The sequence below is a fragment of the Canis lupus genome, chromosome 27 (assembly GCF_011100685.1).
Source record: "Canis lupus familiaris isolate Mischka breed German Shepherd chromosome 27, alternate assembly UU_Cfam_GSD_1.0, whole genome shotgun sequence".
In the NCBI taxonomy this organism is placed as follows: Eukaryota; Metazoa; Chordata; class Mammalia; order Carnivora; family Canidae; genus Canis; species Canis lupus.
In genome coordinates this window covers 17749942-17770724 of record NC_049248.1, presented here as the reverse complement: position 1 = coordinate 17770724, position 20783 = coordinate 17749942, and the positions used below count along the sequence as shown (strand labels likewise).

Sequence of the window (20783 nt, the reverse complement as noted above, 5' to 3'; positions counted from 1 at the left end):
TATATTTGAGAAAGATTTTAACGCTGATTTCTTGATATTAGACTGAGTCTATATATATATATATATATATATATATTAGGTTATTATAGTAGGCTGAATAAGGGCCCAGGAAGATTCTAATTCCTGGAACCTGTAAATATTACTTTATTTGGAAAAAGAGTCTTTGCAGATGGATGAAATCAAGGACCTTGAGATGAGGAGATTATCCTGGATTAGCTGGGTGAGCCCAAATGCCATACAGAAGAGGAGAAAAAATGAAGATGAGGGGTAGAGATTGGAGTGATATGGCCACAAGCTAATGAATGTTGGCAAAGACCAGAAGCTGTAAGAGGCAAGGAATAGATTTCCCTTAGAGCCTGCTGCTCCCTTGATTTTAGCCAGTGAAACTGATTTTCAAAATTTGGCCCCTAGAATTATGAAAAAATAAATTTCTGTTGTTTCAAGCAACCAAGTTTGTGGTCAATTGCTTCAGCAGTCACAAGACACTAATATACTTATACATTAAAAAGGCATAATATTGTATCTCCTATTCGAAGGCTGTAATAATGCACCAGACCTTGGTTTGTTTATAAGTTGGTACATTTGTGCCCTGATAAGTATATAGGAAACAAAATAAAGAAAATAATTTTGAATGAGGCCCTAAAATGAGTGTTGTTTTTCTGTTTTGTGGCATATTTCAAATTTACAGTGGTGACAAAGGACAGAGAATATCTTTGTAAAGCCATCTTTACTTAATAGATTCTTTTTATTATTGTATCTTTATCTTTTTTTCTAATTATAATGCCATGAGTTTTGATTATAGGATTTGGAACTAAAAAATCAGAAAATTAACATCTCCTCTATCTTATCCATGTTAAAGTTTTTCTTTCACATTGAAAAATATTTAAATAAGAATATCTGATAAGCAAATATACATGCTTAAAACATTAAAATGTAGAATTATATTCCTTGGCAACTTGTTTTTTTCCTTATAAGACTATATTATAGATAACTTTCTATAATATAGTAAGATATGTAGCTCTACCTCCTCCTTATCAGGTTTTTATCATTCCTTTAAGTGGACAGAATTTACTTAAACAAATATCTACTGTTGGATGCTTCAGTTGTTTCCTATATTTCTAGTATAAATAGTAATAATCTTCCTTTTTATACAGATTTAATGCTCCCTGTTATGTCAAACTCAAAAGTACTTTCAGTTTAAAGAATACTTATTTTGCAAAAGTACAGAAACATTGAATGTAAGTTTTAAAATAGATTAACTGCTTCTATTAATTGCATTAAAATTATTGAGGAGTTCTGATCAATAACCATAGTAATGGTTAATTTTTTAGGCATCTGACTATCCAGTGGTGCTCTCTTTAGAAAATCACTGCTCTCCTTCCCAACAAGAAGTGATGGCAGACATTTTGCAGTCTGTTTTTGGAGATACCTTGCTTTCTGATATGCTTGATGATTTTCCAGACAAACTACCTTCACCAGAGGTAACATTTTGTCTGAGAGGCTCAGGTTAATAAAAAAAGAAAAGCATGTCACTATTATATTGATCCATAGAAAACTGGGTTACAGATCAATGAAAGTGCTTAGTTTTGATTGTTTATAGAGGTGTGTCTTTGCAATGTGTTGCCTGGGAAATGTTCCCATGAGCATTCGGGTAAATATATTTTGATAAAAAATAATATATAGAGATATATGTAAAAACTTACATTTTTTATTGTGTGTCATGCCCTATGAGTCCAAAATTTTAAGTCAGTTAATATTAAGGCACAGGAATTTGATATGTTTTATAGGCAAAGCCTAAGAAAGATTGTGTCCAATTCCTTAGCATCTGGGTGGTAGGTTTCCCTTTTTTAAAAAAAGACTTATTTATTTATCTATTTATTTATTTGAGTGGGAGAGAGCTGAAGGAGAGGCAGAAGGAGAGGAAGAGAGAATCTTAAGCAGACTGTGCTGAGTAATCTCACAAGCCTGAGTGGAGACCAAGAGTCGGATGCTTAACTAACTGTGTCACCCAGGTGCATCCTCCTCCTTTAAATCTGCTCTTTTTAATTCCTCTATCTCTTATGGGCCTTCCTCCATCTTCAACTTAACTTCAAGTACTTGGTTTAAAAAAGTGCCTGCACCCTAGCCTCATGATTTTGATCTCTCTTCAGCTATTTCTTTATTATTCTCTGTTTCAACCTAAATTTCCACTTTCTCATCTCACAACCTAATGAGCTTTGTCTTCCAGCTGCTCCTCAGTAAGTGTCTCATTCTCATCAGAGGCTTTCCTACTAGTAAATTCTAACAGACTTATTTCTGTCACCATCTGACTTCTTTCCTTCAGAATGTTCAATGCTGGGAAGGCTCCTTCCTTTCCTTGAAACATGGAAATACCACATTTTTTTAGGTTTTCCTCATTCTTCTTGGGCGAGTCCTTAGTTTCCCTGCCAGTCTGTTCTCCTCACCCCAAATTTCATCAGAGGATAGGCAAACTTTTTTTTTTTTGCATGGCATGATGGCATTGTCTAACAACAAATAGTTTAGTTTTGACATGTCATCATTTTGGTATGTAGAGCAGTATTTCTGTAATATTTGAGTATTTTCTTTATCTTATTTAGAAGAGTGGAAAATTTAAAGGTGACAGTTGTAACACTGGCGATAAGAAGTATAGGACTCATGATAGCATTGAAATGTACAAAAAAAATTGAACAGATGGAAAAATTGTGACTCTTTCACCCCGTAAGAATTCTCATGACTAAATGCTCAATTATGATAGAAAATAAATATTAAATAAAGACCTTGTGTAAAGTGCTGGAAACATATCATCAAAGATTTAATCAAAGATGTAATCTAAGGTTTAATCTAATGGCCTAATTCAAGAAATTATGATAATTTTTAGCTTTCTAAGAATAGGACCCGTCCTCCTATTATTTATAAACAACTTTCTAGAATCCAGATATGTAGTTTTCATTAATGTTTTTGTTTCTATACCAAAGTAAGGAGATGCTTTCCAATGAGTAGAGGAATTAGAGATAAGGTCATTTTCTCATATCTCACTCAGTCACTGGAGTAAAAAGGATTGCTTAGAGTCTTGTTAAAGAGGCATAATTCCAGCTCTACAACTCAATATTCTGATTTTTTAATTTGGAAGTAGATCCCAAGAACCTATTTCTTAATAAGAACTCCAGGTGATGCTTTAAAAAAAGAGATATTTATTTATTTATTTATTTTGGAAAGAAGGAGAGATAAAGCAAGTTGGGAGGGACAGAGGGAGAGAGAAAGAGAGAGAATCTCAAGCAGACTCTCTGCTCAGTGTGGAGCCCAACACAGGTCATGGTCTACTACCCAGAGGTCATGATCCTGAAATCAAGAGTCAGATGCTTAACTGATTGAGCCCAGGTGATGCTTTTGATACATGTGTTTGCATAGTGCATTTTGGAAAAACTCTGCATTAGAAAGTAATATAAGGACCATAGTAATAGAAGGTCTAAGGTGATGGAGTAACTTGAATGGGTACCTGGGATAGCAAAGTGAAGGGACAACTCAAAGCTCCTTGAAGAAAAGAACTTTTTTTTCATAATCCAGATTTCTGCAGCATTATACATAAAACATAGCAGATATTTAATAAGTACATTAATAGGGGCTCTTGGCTGCCTCAATCAGTAGAGAGCATGTATCTCTCCACATTGGGGATGGAGCCTTCTTAAAAACAATATACTGATAAATTAATTTAATAGTTGAAAAGGACAGGGATAAATAAGGGGAAGAAGGGAACTGGAAATCTTTGGATTTAGAATGACTGACACTGCTGGTGAATTTTGTTATGCTTTAAGTTTTGATGGACAGGAAATATTAATTTGATGATGCTTGTGGCCAATGCAGTTAAAATATGAAGAAGACTTACAAATATTTAATTTAAATTTAGTCCATTTTAGGTGTCAAACATTAGACATTTTTAAATACCTGATCTCATTTAATATTTTTTAATGTTGGATAACAGAGTGATGATCTGAAGCATTTGCTGCCAGAAGTTGTAACATTCTAACTTTTATAGCATTGCAAACATTTTTACATATATATAAATGTATAAAAATATATAAATTATATAAAATATGTACAGTGTGTGTGTACATATAATTTTCATGTAAGCCAATTTCTTAAAATGGTAGCAATTTGTGGAATGTAAAAGAAATGGAGCCAGAGTAAGTCCCAATCATAACACGCTTATTTTGGGGTGAATTTTGGTCAATACTATAATATAACTGGTTTCTATTAAGGTATTATGGGGTATGGAAAAAGAGGGCGTTCTTACATATTTTACTACTGTGGGCTAACTGAAAACATGGTGAAAGACTTTTCAATGACTGTTAAAATGCAAACTTCCCTGTAAATGTGTAATTGTATCTCTCTTTCAAATCATTTCTGTAGGCATTAAAATTCAAAGTATTAGTTAGAAACAAGAAAATAGGATCCTTAAGGGAAACCCGTGAAAGAAAAGGTTCTGATAAGCATGGTCAGGTAGAGGAATATGAAGAGATAGATCAAGAGGTGGACGAAGAAATCAAAGAATCAAAAGCATTGGCTGTTTTAGAAGACGATTCAGAAAAGGAATCAGAGACAATAAGTGCAGCTGGATTACCACTCTTCAAGAGAAGGAGGGTGAGATGATACTTTGTGAAAATCTTACAAGTGATTGAAAAGTTGTTTTGTTTTTTTACTGGTGGAGAATTAAACATTTTCTTTTTTTTGGAAGGAAAATTCTTTTTCCTCCTTATAAAAATTCTAGTCTATCATTTAAAACTTGTTTGGAAAAAATTAACATGGGAAGAGAAAAATTTAAAGTTATATCTTCTCTTGCATTATCTGTTTTAAAATTCATTAATTTGAGAGAGAGAATGCATGCGTGAATGCACAAGTTGGGGGAAGGACAGAGTGAGAGAGGAGAGAATCTCCAGCAGCCTCTGGCTGAGCACAGAGCACACAGGCACTTGATCTCATGACCCAGGAGATCATGACCCAGGAGATGAAATCGAGTCAGACACCTAATTGATTGAAGCACCCAGGTGCCCTTGGCTGTTTATAATGTTTTCTCAATGGTCCAATATTATGTATTTTTATGTAATAGGCATTATGCAATGTTCAAAATACAAACAAAATATTTCTGCCTTCAAGGAGACCATACTAGCAGAGACAAGAAAATGATTGTTACAATATATAGTATTGTAAGTATACAAGTTGGCATGACAAAAGAAGGTTATCTTGAATTACAAGTGACATAAAACTAATTTAACTGGTTTAAGTAAATCGTGAATTAAGTTAATTGGCCCACATCAATGAAAAGTTCAGGGAAAGGGATTCAAATTTCAAGAATGACATGGTATAATGTCTCAAGCAAAGTCCACAGAACTTTCTTTCTCCAACTTTGGATCCACTTTCTCTACGTTGGTGCAAGACTTCACAAAGCATTAGCTTTATATGCTTTCAGGCTCACATCCAGTGGAAACCTACTTATCTCTCAGATGACCAAGCGAACTTTTATGTGCATTGGCTACAATCCAGGTGTGTGCACATCCCAGAGTCAATTGCTATTGCTATGGGACTGCAAATCTCTGATTATCGAGGTCCGAGCCATATTATCAATACTTAAGCCCATGGATTGAGCTTGATCAAGGAATATTTTCCCAAAAACAAAACTTGGGAAGGTGCTAACAGAAGTGTAGAGGATGTAGATGCTGGCATGTGAAAGATCAAATGTATACTATATAGCAGAAATTATTCCCAGATGTTTGATTACCCTGGGCATTTACTTACTCATGACTAAATATCCTAAAGTTATCAAATTCATGAAAATAAATTGATATCTTTGGGAAAAAAGGAATTAGTAATAATTGTCATCTTCAATACTTATTATATTAGTTGGGATTTTATTTTATTTTATTTTATTTTTTTTAATTTTTATTTATTTATGATAGTCACACAGTGAGAGAGAGAGAGGCAGAGACACAGGCAGAGGGAGAAGCAGGCTCCATGCAACGGGAGCCCGACGTGGGATTCGATCCCGGGTCTCCAGGATCGCGCCCTGGGCCAAAGGCAGGCGCCAAACCGCTGCGCCACCCAGGGATCCCTTAGTTGGGATTTTAGATGTATCCTGTCTCATGTTAACATTAAATACTATCATCATGAAAAATAATTACATTAACACCTTCCAAATGGCTTTTGAGAAGACACTATTATGAAAAGACTAATGTAATTGATCTGAAAGCATGTTTTCTTTACTGGAAAAGGAATTTTTCAGATGATTAGTGCAAAAATATGAAATTCCTGCATTTTATTTTTATACCACAAAGGTAAAAGTGGCTATGGCCCTATCTGATCTTGTCATTTATACCAAAGCTGAGAAGTTCAGAAGCTTTCAGCATTCAAGGCTATATCAGCAATTTAATGAAACTAATTCCATTGGGGAGACAGAGGCTCGAAAACTTTCAAAGTTGAAAGGTAAATAATTCTTATGATTCCAACAGATGAAGTGTTTAAAAAACTTTTATGCACTGCTAAGGTGTCAAGATTGGTCAATGACATTTATAAAAACTATATTCTCATGAAATGCCAACATATTTAATGTAATTTTAAAAAAGACAATATGCCTCAGGTCACAACAAGTGATTTCACAGAACTTGTTTAACTAATTTCTTTAGGTCATGAAATTTTGTTTGAGAATGTCCAGTGTGGAAACTTGGGTGGGCAGGGGCTCTGATGAGCAGTTTATAGAGGAGAGTGGTAAGTGACAAAGGTGAGCAGGATTGAAATCTCAGGGGTCATATCACCTCCTATGTGTTTCTGAAGGATGCCTTTGATAGTAGTGTAAAGGCAAGGCCCTGTAGGGAAGAGATGATGAAGGCTCATGGTAGAGAGAACGGAGCCATGGTGAACTTTGTGGACTCAGCATGCACCTGAGGTAGACAATTAAATAGACCTAGAGACTAGATCCAAGGTGGGGGAGAAGGAGGACATGACAGCCAGGTCAGGCTGCTACATGGCTGTGCAGAATGAGCACTGTCCCTGCACGTCTGCAGTTGTACCATTTGTCTCCACATCTTTTAACTGTCTTCTGATTCTGAACCTGAGGTGGATTATCCTGTTTGCTAGAGCCCAGGATGCAGCTAGGCCTTGGAAAGAGAATGGGAAGCAGACCCAACCCTTTTTTCAAACTTGAATGATGGGGAATAACCTCAACTTTAAAAAAAAGAATGAGTAATTAACTCGGTAGTTAAGGGACTCCCCAAATCCTTCTTTAAAAATGCAACCTACCCCCCCCAAAAAAAGCAACATACCATCCTGTGTCGAAACAACATGGCAAGGAAATCAGTACCTGCAACTGACTCAAAAAAGCTGTTGGCTGCTTGGAAATGTGGATTCTGATGTATTTGATGGTTAACCTCTTAGGGCTGGCCACTGGTGCCCAAGGGTTTTAAGGTATACTTCAGATCATCTCTTCAATCAAACCGACTCTAAATATTTTAGGGTCCTTTTGTTTGTTTTTTAAACTCTAGATTATGACAAAAACCAATTCAGTAGGTCTCAACTACAGTTAAAATAATAGAGTAGAATAGAATGGAATAGACTAGACTGGACTAGAATCATAGAGATTCAACTAGAGTATTATATTGTGAAACAAGCATCTGTGTATATTGTGTGTTGGGTGGGATATAAAATATATTTCTTATAGTGAGTATTGTCAACTGAGTTTGAATTTGGATGACCTACTTTGCTAGCCTCTATTCTTTCAAACTATTGAATGGTTATGTTGTTGTTCAAGGTAACAAGACCTCTAGGCACAGCAAAAGTAGTTATAATTCTCTTACTCTTATTGTATTAGACACTTGCTCAAAATTTGTAAAGGGACTGGGCAGTTCTGAGCAGAGGCATAAAATGTAACATCACCATCTCTTTGGAAAGAGTATAGAAATTTTCCTTGCACCAAAAGCCAATTATAAATAATTAATGATGTGGATGAAGTTGTACTCCAAGAATGTCCATCATTATTAAAAACTTAAATGTCACTAAATTTACAATGCATAAGGATCAGAAACGACTTTTCATATGTGTGGATACTTTTCAATCACTTAAAAATAATGTAGTAGGTGAATGTTATTGAAATGGAATGATTTTTTCATGTTATTTTTAAGTAAAGAAATGGAAGTTTAAAAAAAGAAACAACTTATTCAGTTAAAAAAATACACCTATGACAATGGAGTGGAAAGAATATAGCAAGAGGTTACCTGGTTATTAATTGAGTGATGAGATTATATAGTTTTATTTCTTATTTTTTCTTATTTAAATTTCTCATTTATCTAAAATGAACATAAATTGCATTTATAATAATGTAGCATGTTTAATTTCTAAAGGCCAATTTCAGAAGTAACAAGATCATATTATGTTAAGGGTCTTTAGTAATCATTCATGTTTATCACTTTGTAGATAGGAAAAATTAAGATCCAGAGAGTATACATTTTACCAAAAGATTAGCGTCTTATTGAGGGCTGGATAAGGAATCATGGTAGTTGGACACACATGGTGCATTTATACATGAGTAGCTTCAAAATAAACTTTCTCTCAAGGAGTGCATAACTTCTATACTTGAGAGCTGATAAAGTTAATTATAATTATTAACATCAGTAATTTTAAAGTTTTACTTGACGATGCTTCCTAAAGAATAGTATGTGGGATAAGGGTGGCAGCGATTCCATTCCAGTTTGACCAGCAAATATAGTAGGCGACAGGCATTAACCATTTCTCCCAATACTGGTCACCATAGTAGCAGGAGTAGTTATGGGAACAGGATCTGCTTAGTGAAGGAATAAAAGCCTTGGAAAAACATGAAATCTATGTTCAAAAATTTGAAGGGTGTCCAGTGGTAAAGGATATAAATTAGTTTTGAATCTCAAGCAACTTAAATAGAACATATATAAATAGGAACTTATAAAAAATATGTAAGTAGAAACATAAAAAAATAGAAACAGACTCTGTGTAAGTGTATGTGTAGTATACTGTAAGTACAGACCTTATCTCAGTAAAGAAAACATTTGAAATACTCAGAACTACAGTAGTCCTCCTTATCCAGAGGAGATACATTCCAAGACCCCCAGTGGATGCCTGACACTGTGGAGTGCTGAACCCATATATGCTCTGTTTTTCACTATACATACATATCTGTGATAAAGTTGAATTTATAAATTAGGCACAAAGATTCACAACACTAACTAATAATGAAACAGAACAATAATAACAAGATGTTGTAATGAAAGTTATGTGAATATAGTCTCTCTCAAACATCTTATTGTACTGTACGTACCCTTCTTATGATGAGGGGAGATGATAAAATGCCTACGTGATGAGATGAGATGAGGTGAACGATACACACATTGCAATGCATTGTTAAGGTACTAGATACCTTCTGGTGATTTGTCAGACAGTAGGATCATCTGCTTTAGATCCTGGTTGACTGTAGGTCACTTAGATCACTAGAAGCAAAATCACAGATAAGGAGGAACTGTTGTTCTGGGAGTTTGCAAGTTCTCTTTCAATGGAGAGATGCAGAGATTGAAGGAACTTTGAGGGAAGATGCTGTGGTAGTTACGAAGTTAGGCAGCTGAACTGAATGTTTTTAAGGTTGCCTTTCAACCCTGAGAATCTGTTGGCTATTCACTGGGTTAATTTGGATGGCATTATATATCTTTATATGACTTACATATGATTCTGCCCTAATACGAAAACCAAAGTAAAAAAAAAAAGACAAAGTGGAGAAAGATACAATTTTTGTTTTAAAAAATGGATGCATTTTATTTTGGAATTTTATATATTCCCAAATATATATTTTTACATATTCCCATATATATTGATGTCAAAGTGAGATTAATTGGGGTGTGAAAAACAGAAATATATTATTTAACCTTTTTTACATCAAGTGAATGTTTGGTATACATTAAATTGTGTAATAAAAAATTATTTGCTTCTCAATAACAGTGTATTATACTGTCAAAGGCATGGATTTATTTTGATTACCATTAATTACAAATATTTTTGCTAAAACATACATATCAAAAGTATTGAGATGATTATAGAATAATATATAGAAGCATAGCAGTTCATTTAATTTATTTGAAATCTTTTGCAGTGTTCTAATATATATATATATTTTTTTAGCCCACGAGTTTATTCTTCACACCATGAAGTTCATTACCAGAATTTATCCCAAAGCAACAAGAGCAGACTCCTCTAATTTCAATCCTCAAGAATTTTGGAATATAGGTTGTCAAATGGGTATGTTTTATAGAATGTTGAGTTTCTGCAAAAATAAGATAAAACAGGTTCATTTTTTGAATTAATGAAAGATTTATGAAAAGAGCTTCCCAAGTAGATTATTTGGGGGGTCCTAGGTGTTTTGGGGTCAGGCAATGATGAGTTATTGGTTTCAAGATCTGAAGTTATTCCTAAATGGGTCACAGAGGGTAAATCTAAGGGAGGGTAAGGAGCATGGAGCTTAGGTTCATGAAGAGTTAACATGAGAAATGTAGGAAGGGAAAAAAGAAATCAAAATGGATTTACAATGACAGTGAATATCAATTCCTTTGCTTAAAAGATTTGGTAAGAGCTTCTTTAAATCAAGTGACCTCTACCTTTTATACTTTACACCAGTTTCTGCATTCACAGTATTGAAAAGTGAATGAGAATGCATAGCACTGTTATTTGCCTTTACTAGACTCTCCCTATTCCAAATTGATTAGTTGTTCACAGTACAGACACTGACCAGTCAGCAGGTACCAGGTGTGAACCCCTCTGTCCCTGGATTGTGACCAGGCCCCTTGGAGGGAGGGAGAGAGTGGGGTTAGGATAAGTGGGTGAGGAGATGAGGGGGGAGTGGAGGATATAGTGGCTATTTACCAACCTATATGGAGGGACTTCTATATTTTAAAAGCAATTATTGCTCTGTTTGTCACTTTCAAGTGATAACAATATCTCTTTGGACCTGAAAGTTTTGAAATATACTTGGTGTCTTTTCTTCTGGCATTTTGTGTACTGATTTTCTCTATTCTCATGTTTCTGGAAAATCATCTGACCTGTACATTGCTATTTTGTAATGTATACTGTGTGCCATTTTGATTTTTAACTCAAACTTTAAATTACAAAATAATTTAAAAGTTAGACTTTGAGACTCACCTTCATACAGTAATTTACACATGGCAGGAAGGAATGTCTAAAAATCAGGAATTATTGGCTAATGATACTTGCTCTTAAAATGCTTGGACATATAAAATCCATGGTTATATTTCAGTAAACCTTTGAACTGTGTTTCTTTAGCTGTACCCTCTCTTTCCTGACAATACCAAAATACTTTTTTTCTCACAGTGGCCTTAAATTTCCAGACCCCCGGTCTACCCATGGATCTTCAAAATGGGAAATTTTTGGATAATGGTAGTTCTGGATATATTTTGAAACCACAGTTCCTAAGAGATAGTAAAACACCGTTTAGTCCAAATAAAACACCAAGATACAGTAATCCAGTGACACTTACAATAAGGGTAAGATGAGTAACTTTTTCTTTTTCTTTCTTTTTTTTTTTTTTTTGGTTATTATGTAAGCTAGAGAGTCAGCATTAATATTTTGAGTTCCACTGATTTCCTGTAATGTCCTTTAAATTTCTGCTATTCTGTTTAGATATTATAGGTGGGTGGTATTTCAGTACCTCTCCATATCTGAAAAATCTTTCTGTTTACTTTTGCATGAATGATTACCTGCTTATGAATAGAAATATTGAGGATGAAAGCTTCTCTTTCTGAAGTCTATATTTTTCCATTGTCTTTAGGCCTTTAGTATGTGATAGAGAAGCCGGAGTTCAGTCCACTTGTTACCCTGTGGATATGCTACTCTCTTCCTCCTTAACTTTACAGAATTTTACTAGGAAATTTTAGGAGCTCTTGGATTTTCATTAATCTACAGAATTAGACTTTCACAGTTCAGGACTTTTGCTCCTTGTCTCTGAATATTCTTTGATTAGTACTGAGAAACAAAAAGTTATCCATGTGCTTTTCTTGAGTATCTGCCTGCATGTTTACTAGTTCCTATCAGCCTTATCACTTTCTTTTTTTCCCTGCCATTGGTTTTCCTCTGAATTTAATTTTATTCTTCACTGATTCTAATGTAGATGTGAATTTTTCTCCTGCATTATCAGTTTCTCTTCTCCAGTTTTTATTTACCTCATACTGTTTCCTTGTACTTCTGTCTCTATCCTACCTTGCACCTTGCCCCTGCCACCACCCCCCTCCCTCCCATCTTATTACATCCTGTGCATTTTTATTAGGATCAAAAGTAGTTGTCTAAAATTTATTGTTTCCCATAGTATGGATGTTATGAAAATAAAAGAGATTGTTTCCAATAATATAGATTTTTTGGAAAACTTTCTTATTCTTCTATAACCCACATGCTATATTTATTTCTTTTTTAGAATGCCCCTGAATCTTCTGAAGAGCCTCTGGCTTTTTCTCTCCAATTAGCTATAAGTAATTCTATTTTAGATTGTGTCTGTACCTGTGGTTTGGAATAAATTGGGTAGGTAGGACTCTTTGGTCCCTCTTTTTATTTAGCTCATTGCCCCTAGAACCATATGAACCAACTCAGATTCTGCTCTGGAATTTTGGTACTTGTATGGCTGAGCCCTGGTGAAGACTTTTGTGTCTCCAGTTCTGACTAAGGGGAGTGCTGCTGCCTTGCTGGCTGATGAGAGCTTCCCTGCTCTGGTGCCCTGGTGCCCTGGCTATCAGGGTGCAGGAAATGCTACAACCCAGAGTGCACACCCCATAAGTCTTCCTCTCTCAGCTCCTTCCTCTGCTGTGCTGAGGTCATAGGACTTGGGGACCACTTTCATCCTGTACAGGTCCTAGCCTTTTTGTCCCAGCTGAGGATGGAGATTTCAGAGATGTTGCTGTTTTCCAGAGATAAATATGGAGAGGGTAGAGCAAAGTTGAATGAGACAGAAATGTTCCAGGCCACTGCAGAAATACCATATTATCAGTGAAATATGTAGCTGACTTTTTTCTTGGTTATTAGGGGTTTTGTGACTCTGAAGTTGTTGTTGTTGTTGTTGTTGTTTTAAGATTTTACTTATTTATTTGAGAGAGATAGAGAGCGCAAGCCAGGGAGTGGGGAGGAAGAGGGAAAAGCAGACTCTATGCTAAGCATAAAGCCCCAGTTGGAGCTTCATGCCACAAAACCAGAGGAGATAGTGATCTGAGTCAAAATCAAGAGTCAGGTGCTTAACCAACTGAGCCACTCAGGCACCCCGGATTTTGTGACTCTAAAAGTAGAGGCATATGGTAGCTAGGTAGACATTGCCTCCTGCTCTGGATGCAGCCCCAAATCAATTAGTTGGCACTCTTTCTAGGATCCAGCAAAATATTGACCATTAAGCTTACCTTGCAAATATTATTATAACTTTGGTATTCTTTTTGTATTTTTAATACAAAAATTTAAAAGATTAGTAACTTGTTCTTTTACTTTTTGGTTATAATATAAGCTAGAAAGTACATTAATATTTTAAGTTCCAGTGATGTTCTTTGGTACCTTTTAAATTTCTGTTGATCTCTTCAGCCATTATAAGGTGGGTAGTATTTCAACATCTTTCTACATCAGAACCAGTGTCTCCCTGTTGCCTTTTTGCATGAATGAAAAAATGCAAAAGGCTGCATTGTTCTAAACTCCTCATCTTGTCATTGTAGTTGCTGTTCTAGTGAGATAAAGGGATGAATCAGCCACTTTGTATGGTCCTCTCCTATTCCTCACAAATCTCCTTGTGTCTGGGGCTTTCCTCTCTTTTTTTTTTCCTTTCCTCCTAGGTGATTCTTTCTCTCACAAATTTATGGGCTCCTTTTTCTCTACCTGCTTCTGAAGTATTTATATTGTTAAGGGTTTTCCTTTATAAAAAAGTTTTAAATTTAAATTCAATTTAGTTAATATATAGTGTATTATTAGTTTCAGGTGTAGAATTCAGTTGCATGTAACACCCAGTGTTCATTACATCATGTGCCCTCCTTAGTGCCCATCACCCAGTCACCTCATCCCCCTACCCAATCTCCCTCCAGCAGCTCTCTGTTTGTTGCCTATAGTTAAGAGTCTTTTATGGTTTGCCTCCCTCTTTGTTTTTATCTTATTTTATTTTTCATTCTCTTCTCCTATGTTCATCTGTTTTGCTTCTTAAATTCCACATGAGGGAAATCATATGGCATTTCTCTTTTTTTTAACTGACTTATTTCAGTTAGCAGAATAGCCTCTAGTTCCATCCACATTGTGGCAAATGACAAGATTTCATTCTTTTTGATGGCTGAGTAATATTCCATTATATCTATCATCTATCTATCTATCTATCATCTATCACCTATCACCTCTTCTTTTTCCATTCATCTCTCGATGGACATCTGGACTCTTCCATATTTTGGCTATTGTGGACATTGCTGCTATAAACATTGGGGGTTTAAATCAAATCAGTGTTTTTGTATCCTTTGGATAAATATCTAGTAGTGTGATTACTGGATTGTAGGGAAGTTACTTTTAACTTTTTGAGGAACTTCCCTACTGTTTTCCAGAGTGGCTGCACCAGCTTGCATTCCCACCAACAGTGTAAGAGGGTTCCCTTTTCTCTGCATCCTCACCAACATCTGTTGTTTCCTGACTTGTTAATTGTAGCCATTCTGACCAGTGTGAGGTGATATCTCATCATGGTTTTGATTTGTATTTCCTTGATGCTGAGTGATATGGAGTATTTTTTCATTTGTCTGTTAGGCTAAGGTTTTGTTTGATTCTCATCTCAAACTAAATATTCTCCTTGTGTCCTTTTATATACATTCATCATTTCAACTACTAAGAATGCTCAAAACTTTAATCTGACTTCATTTCTGAAATGTAATGGCATATTTTAAATATCCTACTTAGCATCCTTACCTGTTTAATACCTATACTGTCAAGCTTAACATTTTAAAGGCTGAACATCCCTTCCTAGTCCTATCTTATTTTCTTTAAAGGTCAATGAACTCCATCGAATTCATTATGCCAATTAACTCAGGGTAGAAAATTGGGAACATTCCTCTCTTCCACGTCTGTCACTTCCCATGTCCCATCTCTAAATTTTATTGATTCAAAATGTCTTCTTTATCCAATCCCTTGGTCTAATGCCATTTGCCTTAAAAAAAAAAAAAGTTAGAGGAATTTGTTAGTTGTCATCACATTTCTTCCTTTGGCCTCCTAACAGTTTTTTATATAGTCTGTCTTGGTCGTCCTGATCCATTTTCCACAAGTGACCCAGAGACATTGTGCCCTAGTGCTAAGTCTACTTAATGTTTCTTCAGGCTTCCTGCTTGCTTTCTTAGTTGAGGGTTAGCCTAATTCTCTAGGCCTATCTCTCACCCCTTCCAGTCTGACATCTTGTACTGCTACCATATGACATCTCCATGCATTACATAAACTTTTTCCTTTGACTGGATTATTCTTCCATCCTCCACCTGCCTGTTGCACTCAGACTCATTTTTCAAGATTTAAGGGTCACTTCTTTTTGGAACGTTTTTTCCTAAACTAAATTAGTTATGCTTCTTTTCGTAGTTTTGTTTTTCCGTAACATACATACACTGAGCCACTATATTATACAGGCGTACGTCAGACAAATTGCAAGTTTGGTTTCAGACCACCACAATAAAGTGCATCTCACAATAAAACAAATCAAGTGAATTTTTTGGTTTGCCAGAATATATGAAAGTTATGTTTATACTATACTGTGGTCTATTAAGTGTGCAATAGTATTATGTCTAAAAAAACCAATGTACATACCTTAATTAAAAATACTTTGTTGCTAAAAAATGCTAACCATCATCTGAGCTTTCAGCAAGTCATAATCTCTCTTTGTTGGTAGGAGGGTCTTGCCTAGATATTGATGGCTTCTGACTGATCAGGGTGGGTTGCTGAAGGTTGGGGTGGCTGTGGTATTGTTTTGTCAACTAAGTTGATGTAATATTCTAAATCCTTTGTTGTCATTTCAATAATCGTCACAGCCTCTTCACCAGGAGTAGATTCCATCTCAAGAAACTGTTTTCTTTGCTTATCCACCAGAAGCAGTTCCTCATCTGTTCAAGTTTTATCATGAGACTGGAGTAATTCAGTCACATCTTCAGGCTCTACTTCTGATTGTAGTTCTCTTGCTGTCTCCACCACATCTGCAGTCAAAACACATACATGTCTTAGTTTGCTGTCTTTATATGGGCAAGGTTCATTGCACCTCCAGAAATTACAACAATAACATTAAAAATCACTGATCACAGATCACCTTAATAAATATAATAATAATGAAAAAGTTCTAAATATTGTGAGAATTATCAAAATGTGAAACAGAAACACAAAGTAAGCAACTGCTATTGGAAAAATGGTGCCCACAGACTTGCTTAATGCAGAATTGCCACAAACCTTCACTTTGTAAAAAATGCAATATCTGCAAAGTGGAATAAAGCAAAGCTCCATCACATGAACATGCCTGTAATGGTTTATCTACTTGTGCTTGTCTTCCTTCCCCCCATTGTCTGAAGGCCCTGTGAGGATAGGACTGTTTTTTGTTCAGGTCTTATCCACAGTGCCTGACACAAAGTATATGATCAATATATGTCAGTTAATTGAATGCTACATCTGTATCTTTGGGGTAAATACCAAATAATGCAATTGCTGAGTCATAGGGTAGTTATATTTTTAACTTCTTGAGGAACCTCCATACTCTTTTCCAGAGTGGCTGCACCAGTTTGCATTCCCAACAGTGTAAGAGGGTTCCCAATCCTCATCAACATCTGTTGCTTCCTGAATTGTTAAGTTTAGCCATTCAGACTGTTGTGAGGTGGTATCCCATTGTAGTTTTGATTTGTATTTCCCTGATGACAAGTGATATTGAGCATTTTTCACATGTCTGTTGGCCATTTGTGTGTCAAACAAAGGGGCACGTGTACTCCAATGTTCATAGCAACAATGTCCACAATAGCCAAACTGTGGAAAAAGCCAAGATGTCTTTGAAAGATGAATGGATAAAGAAGATATGGTATGTATGTATAATGGAATATTACTCAGCCATCAGAAAGGATGAATACCATTTACATCGATGTGAATGGGACTGGAGGGTATTATGCTAAGTGAAATAAGTCAATCAGAGAAACACAATTATCATATGGTTTCATTCATATGCTGAATGTAAGAAATAGTGTAGAGGACCATAAGGAAGGTAGGGAAAACTGAATGGGAAAAAATCAGAGAGGGAGATAAACCATGAGGGACTTTTAACTCTGGGAAATAAAATGAGGGTTGCTGAAGGGGAGGGATGGGGTAACTGGGTGATAGAAATTAAGGGGGGCATGTGATGTGATGATCAGTGAGTGTTTTACACAACTGATGGTTTATTGAAAACTACATCTGAAACTAATGATGTGCTATATGTTAGCTAATTGAATTCAAATTAAAAAGAAAAATGTTGAACGAATGATTTCTTTTTCAAGTTAAAAATAGTAAAGAGAACATCTGTGCTCTTTTATTGAGGAAGCAAAGATGGAAGATAGTATGCACACATAGGTTACAAATGCCACCTGTTTGTTTCTGAAGGGTCTCATATAGAGATGTAAGGGGTATGATATAAAACAGGCAGGATTAATGATTTTCCCAGGAAACTGCTGCCATAGCCATGTGGGTCCTTCTCTCTTGCTTTGATCATCCCAGAGAGTTTTGATTACAACTTGTACAAATTTTGGAAGGCATGCCTTGAGAATCAAAAGACCTAGTTTTGTCCTTAGCTTTATGTCCTTGATGAAGACATTTCAACATTTCTGGTTTAATGTTTGTCATCTGCAAATTGAGAGTTTTGGAATATGTCAGTCATTTTCAAACATATAAAATCTATACAACCATTTTCTAAGTTCAAAATCTTATGCATACGGCCAATAGAGAAAAGCATAGGTACTCTAGTTGACCACTAGGGTTTTCTTTCTGACATCTATTTTCTGTAGTGGCCCTTGGAAGGGCTCTGTGAATCAGAGTGTAAAGATTGTTTGAATAATAGCTTCTAAATTCTCTTTCAGTTCTCATATTCAACTATGATTATTTTTAGTCAGAATTTTTTTTTTTTTTTGACATGAGGTGTGCCAAAGCTGAACCTTCTTCATATCAGTAAGGGTCTATTACCTGAGGAGGAGATTTTCAACTGGTAGGCTCTGGTAGCAGTATACTTGTCTATGGCCAATATTCTGTATAACTACCCTTATAATTTCAGACCCTTAAGTCTAATTAGTTGATTGATCAATGCCCATTCCATAGTAGCTGTTAAATATTTGCATAGTCACTCTGGTTTCCAGCTAATGTTATAATGTAGAAAAGGAAAAATTATACATTGGCACTTTTATCTTTTTTCCCTCTTGCTTTCTTCTTAAAAAAATTAATTATTTATTTGTTCCTCTTTATTTTATTCTTCAGAAATTGAACTTATGCTTCACTTTTTACATTAGTACATTTTACAAACTAGTACACTTGGAATATTGTTTTTTGTTTGGACTTTGTTCCCCATAGTAAGACTAAACTTTGCTTCAGCAGTTAGTTTAACAAATAAAAGTGGAAATAAAACTATTGTTAATTACTTTAAGTGTTTGTAAATTAATTCAAGTGTCCATATATATATTAGGGACTGATACATATGAAATCATTAATTTTGTCAGACTCACATTGCTCATGATAATATTGACAACAATAAATAATACAAAATTTTGTCATAAATTATCCAAATATATACATTATACTATCAAAAATGCTATCTTAGGAAATTATGCAGTGTTTTTACTCACATTTCAAATGTAATATTAATATTGTTTAATTTTTGGCTGTTTATATACAATATGAATTTCAAAATAGTTCATGTTATCAGAGTAATTCAGCCTGAGTTACAGTAGACTGTGATTGTAACAATACTTGTAAGCAATGTTTTACAACAACTCTAACAAAGACTTTAAAAATAAGAAAATATTTATGCTGAACTATAAATTCAGACAATATGAATTTTTCTATAATTATATATTGGTGAAATAGAATAATGTAGATATATTCCTAGTATTCTGCTACTGATACTTGAAGGTAAAAGGGTTAAATTTTAAAATTTGTGTATATTACACTTTTAACATCTTTGTGGGAATAGAGAGTCTATATTTTTGGGGAATATTTATTTTATTTTGAAATTATGTGATCATGGAGTTTGATATCCTGCTAAATTTCTGCGTTCAAAAATTTTTGTGCAGCTCATCAGTGGTATTCAGTTACCTCCCAGTAACCATTCATCATCTAACAAAGCTGACACATTAGTGATTCTAGAAACTTTTGGTGTTCCAAATGATCAAATGAAGCAGCAGACTCGTGTAATTAAAAAAAATGGTGAGTTCCTAATATATTTTTATTGAACTTCTACTAGACTTCTTTCTGGAAATCCTAAAATTTATCTACTGATAGAATTTTGATACATCTTTATTATTCGTAAGGCAAGGGCTTTGCATGAGGTTTAAGATGACCAAAGTGTTATATGCAGCAAAAACAATTTGATAATGATTCAATGTGTTGTTTAAATATGTGTTGTTTTTCAGATTACAGAAAAAAAATGTATCTGACCTAAAAAATTACTACTTTTTTTTTCACTTTGACCTCCTTTTTTGTGTCTCTTCCCATATTGCTGAATTAAAGGGGGCATTTTGATGGCTGCAAATCTATTTAGCTTCTAGCCTTTGTGTAAAATAAAGAACATACAATTGTTCTGATACAATATGCTATCCATTTTTATTTCATTCTTTGAATTATTTTAGATCAAAGGTCTGTGGCTTTTTACTTTGACTAAGGATGCCACAGAAACCTACTCATAATTCAGTCATTTTTTTTCCAGAAGGGAAATGTAGAAATGGAAGAAATGACTTGGGTAAGATTTTCAGTTCCAGCATATCATGATATTTTATGAAATACACTACTGACATCATCACATCTTCACTGAGGTTGAAATAATTAAGGACATTAAAGTATAGATTCCTAGGATTGACCTGTAGTCAGGATCACTTTGGAGAAAACCTTGGAACTGATTTTTGAGTCTAGAGTCTTCTCTAAGTGGATATTCCAAAGTATAGTGGGATTCATTTCAGAGTCTGGAAGTATGTGCCAGGTTAAATGGCACCAACAGAAAAACAGTGCAGTTTTAGTAGTCTTTTTTTCTCTTGGGTGATAATCTTCAATAATATCCACCATCTGCCCCTTGCATTGATACCCCGATACTCCTCCATTTCCCCCTAGTGCAAAGGGTATGGAAAAAAATGTGGGGAATTTTGGCTATTTCACCCTAGGTTATCTATGGGAAGGGATATTGGTGATGATTTACTGCCTTATTTGCCTGCCTTAGAGTAGAAGGCATACTACAAGGGCAAAGTCATGAAATGGTAACTGCTTATGTCGGGAAGCTTATAGTAACCTATCTCTTGTTCTCTTCATCCCCTTACTTGAATCTTCATGACAAAATGCACAGAACATTTATTTATTCAGTGTACCTCTTATTATATGATTCTAGCTCCCATTAGAATTTAGATTATATCCTTGGGTTTTATGGAAGTATCCCTGCTGAAATTAAATTTGGTTTATCTAATAATACTGAGCCTGTTATTAGAAGCCTGGTGATAAGTATCAAAAAACTTAAAATCTCTGTTTATTAAATATATTATTATGTA

At 34.9% G+C, this 20783-nt stretch overlaps 1 protein-coding gene across 9 annotated transcripts in view; it reads left to right on the top strand.

Moving 5' to 3' along the window:
* The window catches only part of PLCZ1 (phospholipase C zeta 1), an 82814-nt gene that overhangs the window by 25198 nt on the left and 36833 nt on the right, over positions 1 to 20783 (top strand). For all 9 annotated transcript variants that reach the window (XR_005379906.1, XM_038576941.1, XM_038576940.1 and 6 more), the window contains 6 exons: positions 1332 to 1481; positions 4408 to 4638; positions 6327 to 6474; positions 10183 to 10299; positions 11386 to 11558; positions 19326 to 19458. Coding sequence is in view for 8 of the 9 variants with exons in the window: in XM_038576941.1 (XP_038432869.1) it covers positions 1332 to 1481; positions 4408 to 4638; positions 6327 to 6474; positions 10183 to 10299; positions 11386 to 11558; positions 19326 to 19458 (952 nt within the window). In the remaining variant the exon portion in view is untranslated. The remainder of the gene's footprint in view (positions 1 to 1331; positions 1482 to 4407; positions 4639 to 6326; positions 6475 to 10182; positions 10300 to 11385; positions 11559 to 19325; positions 19459 to 20783) is intronic.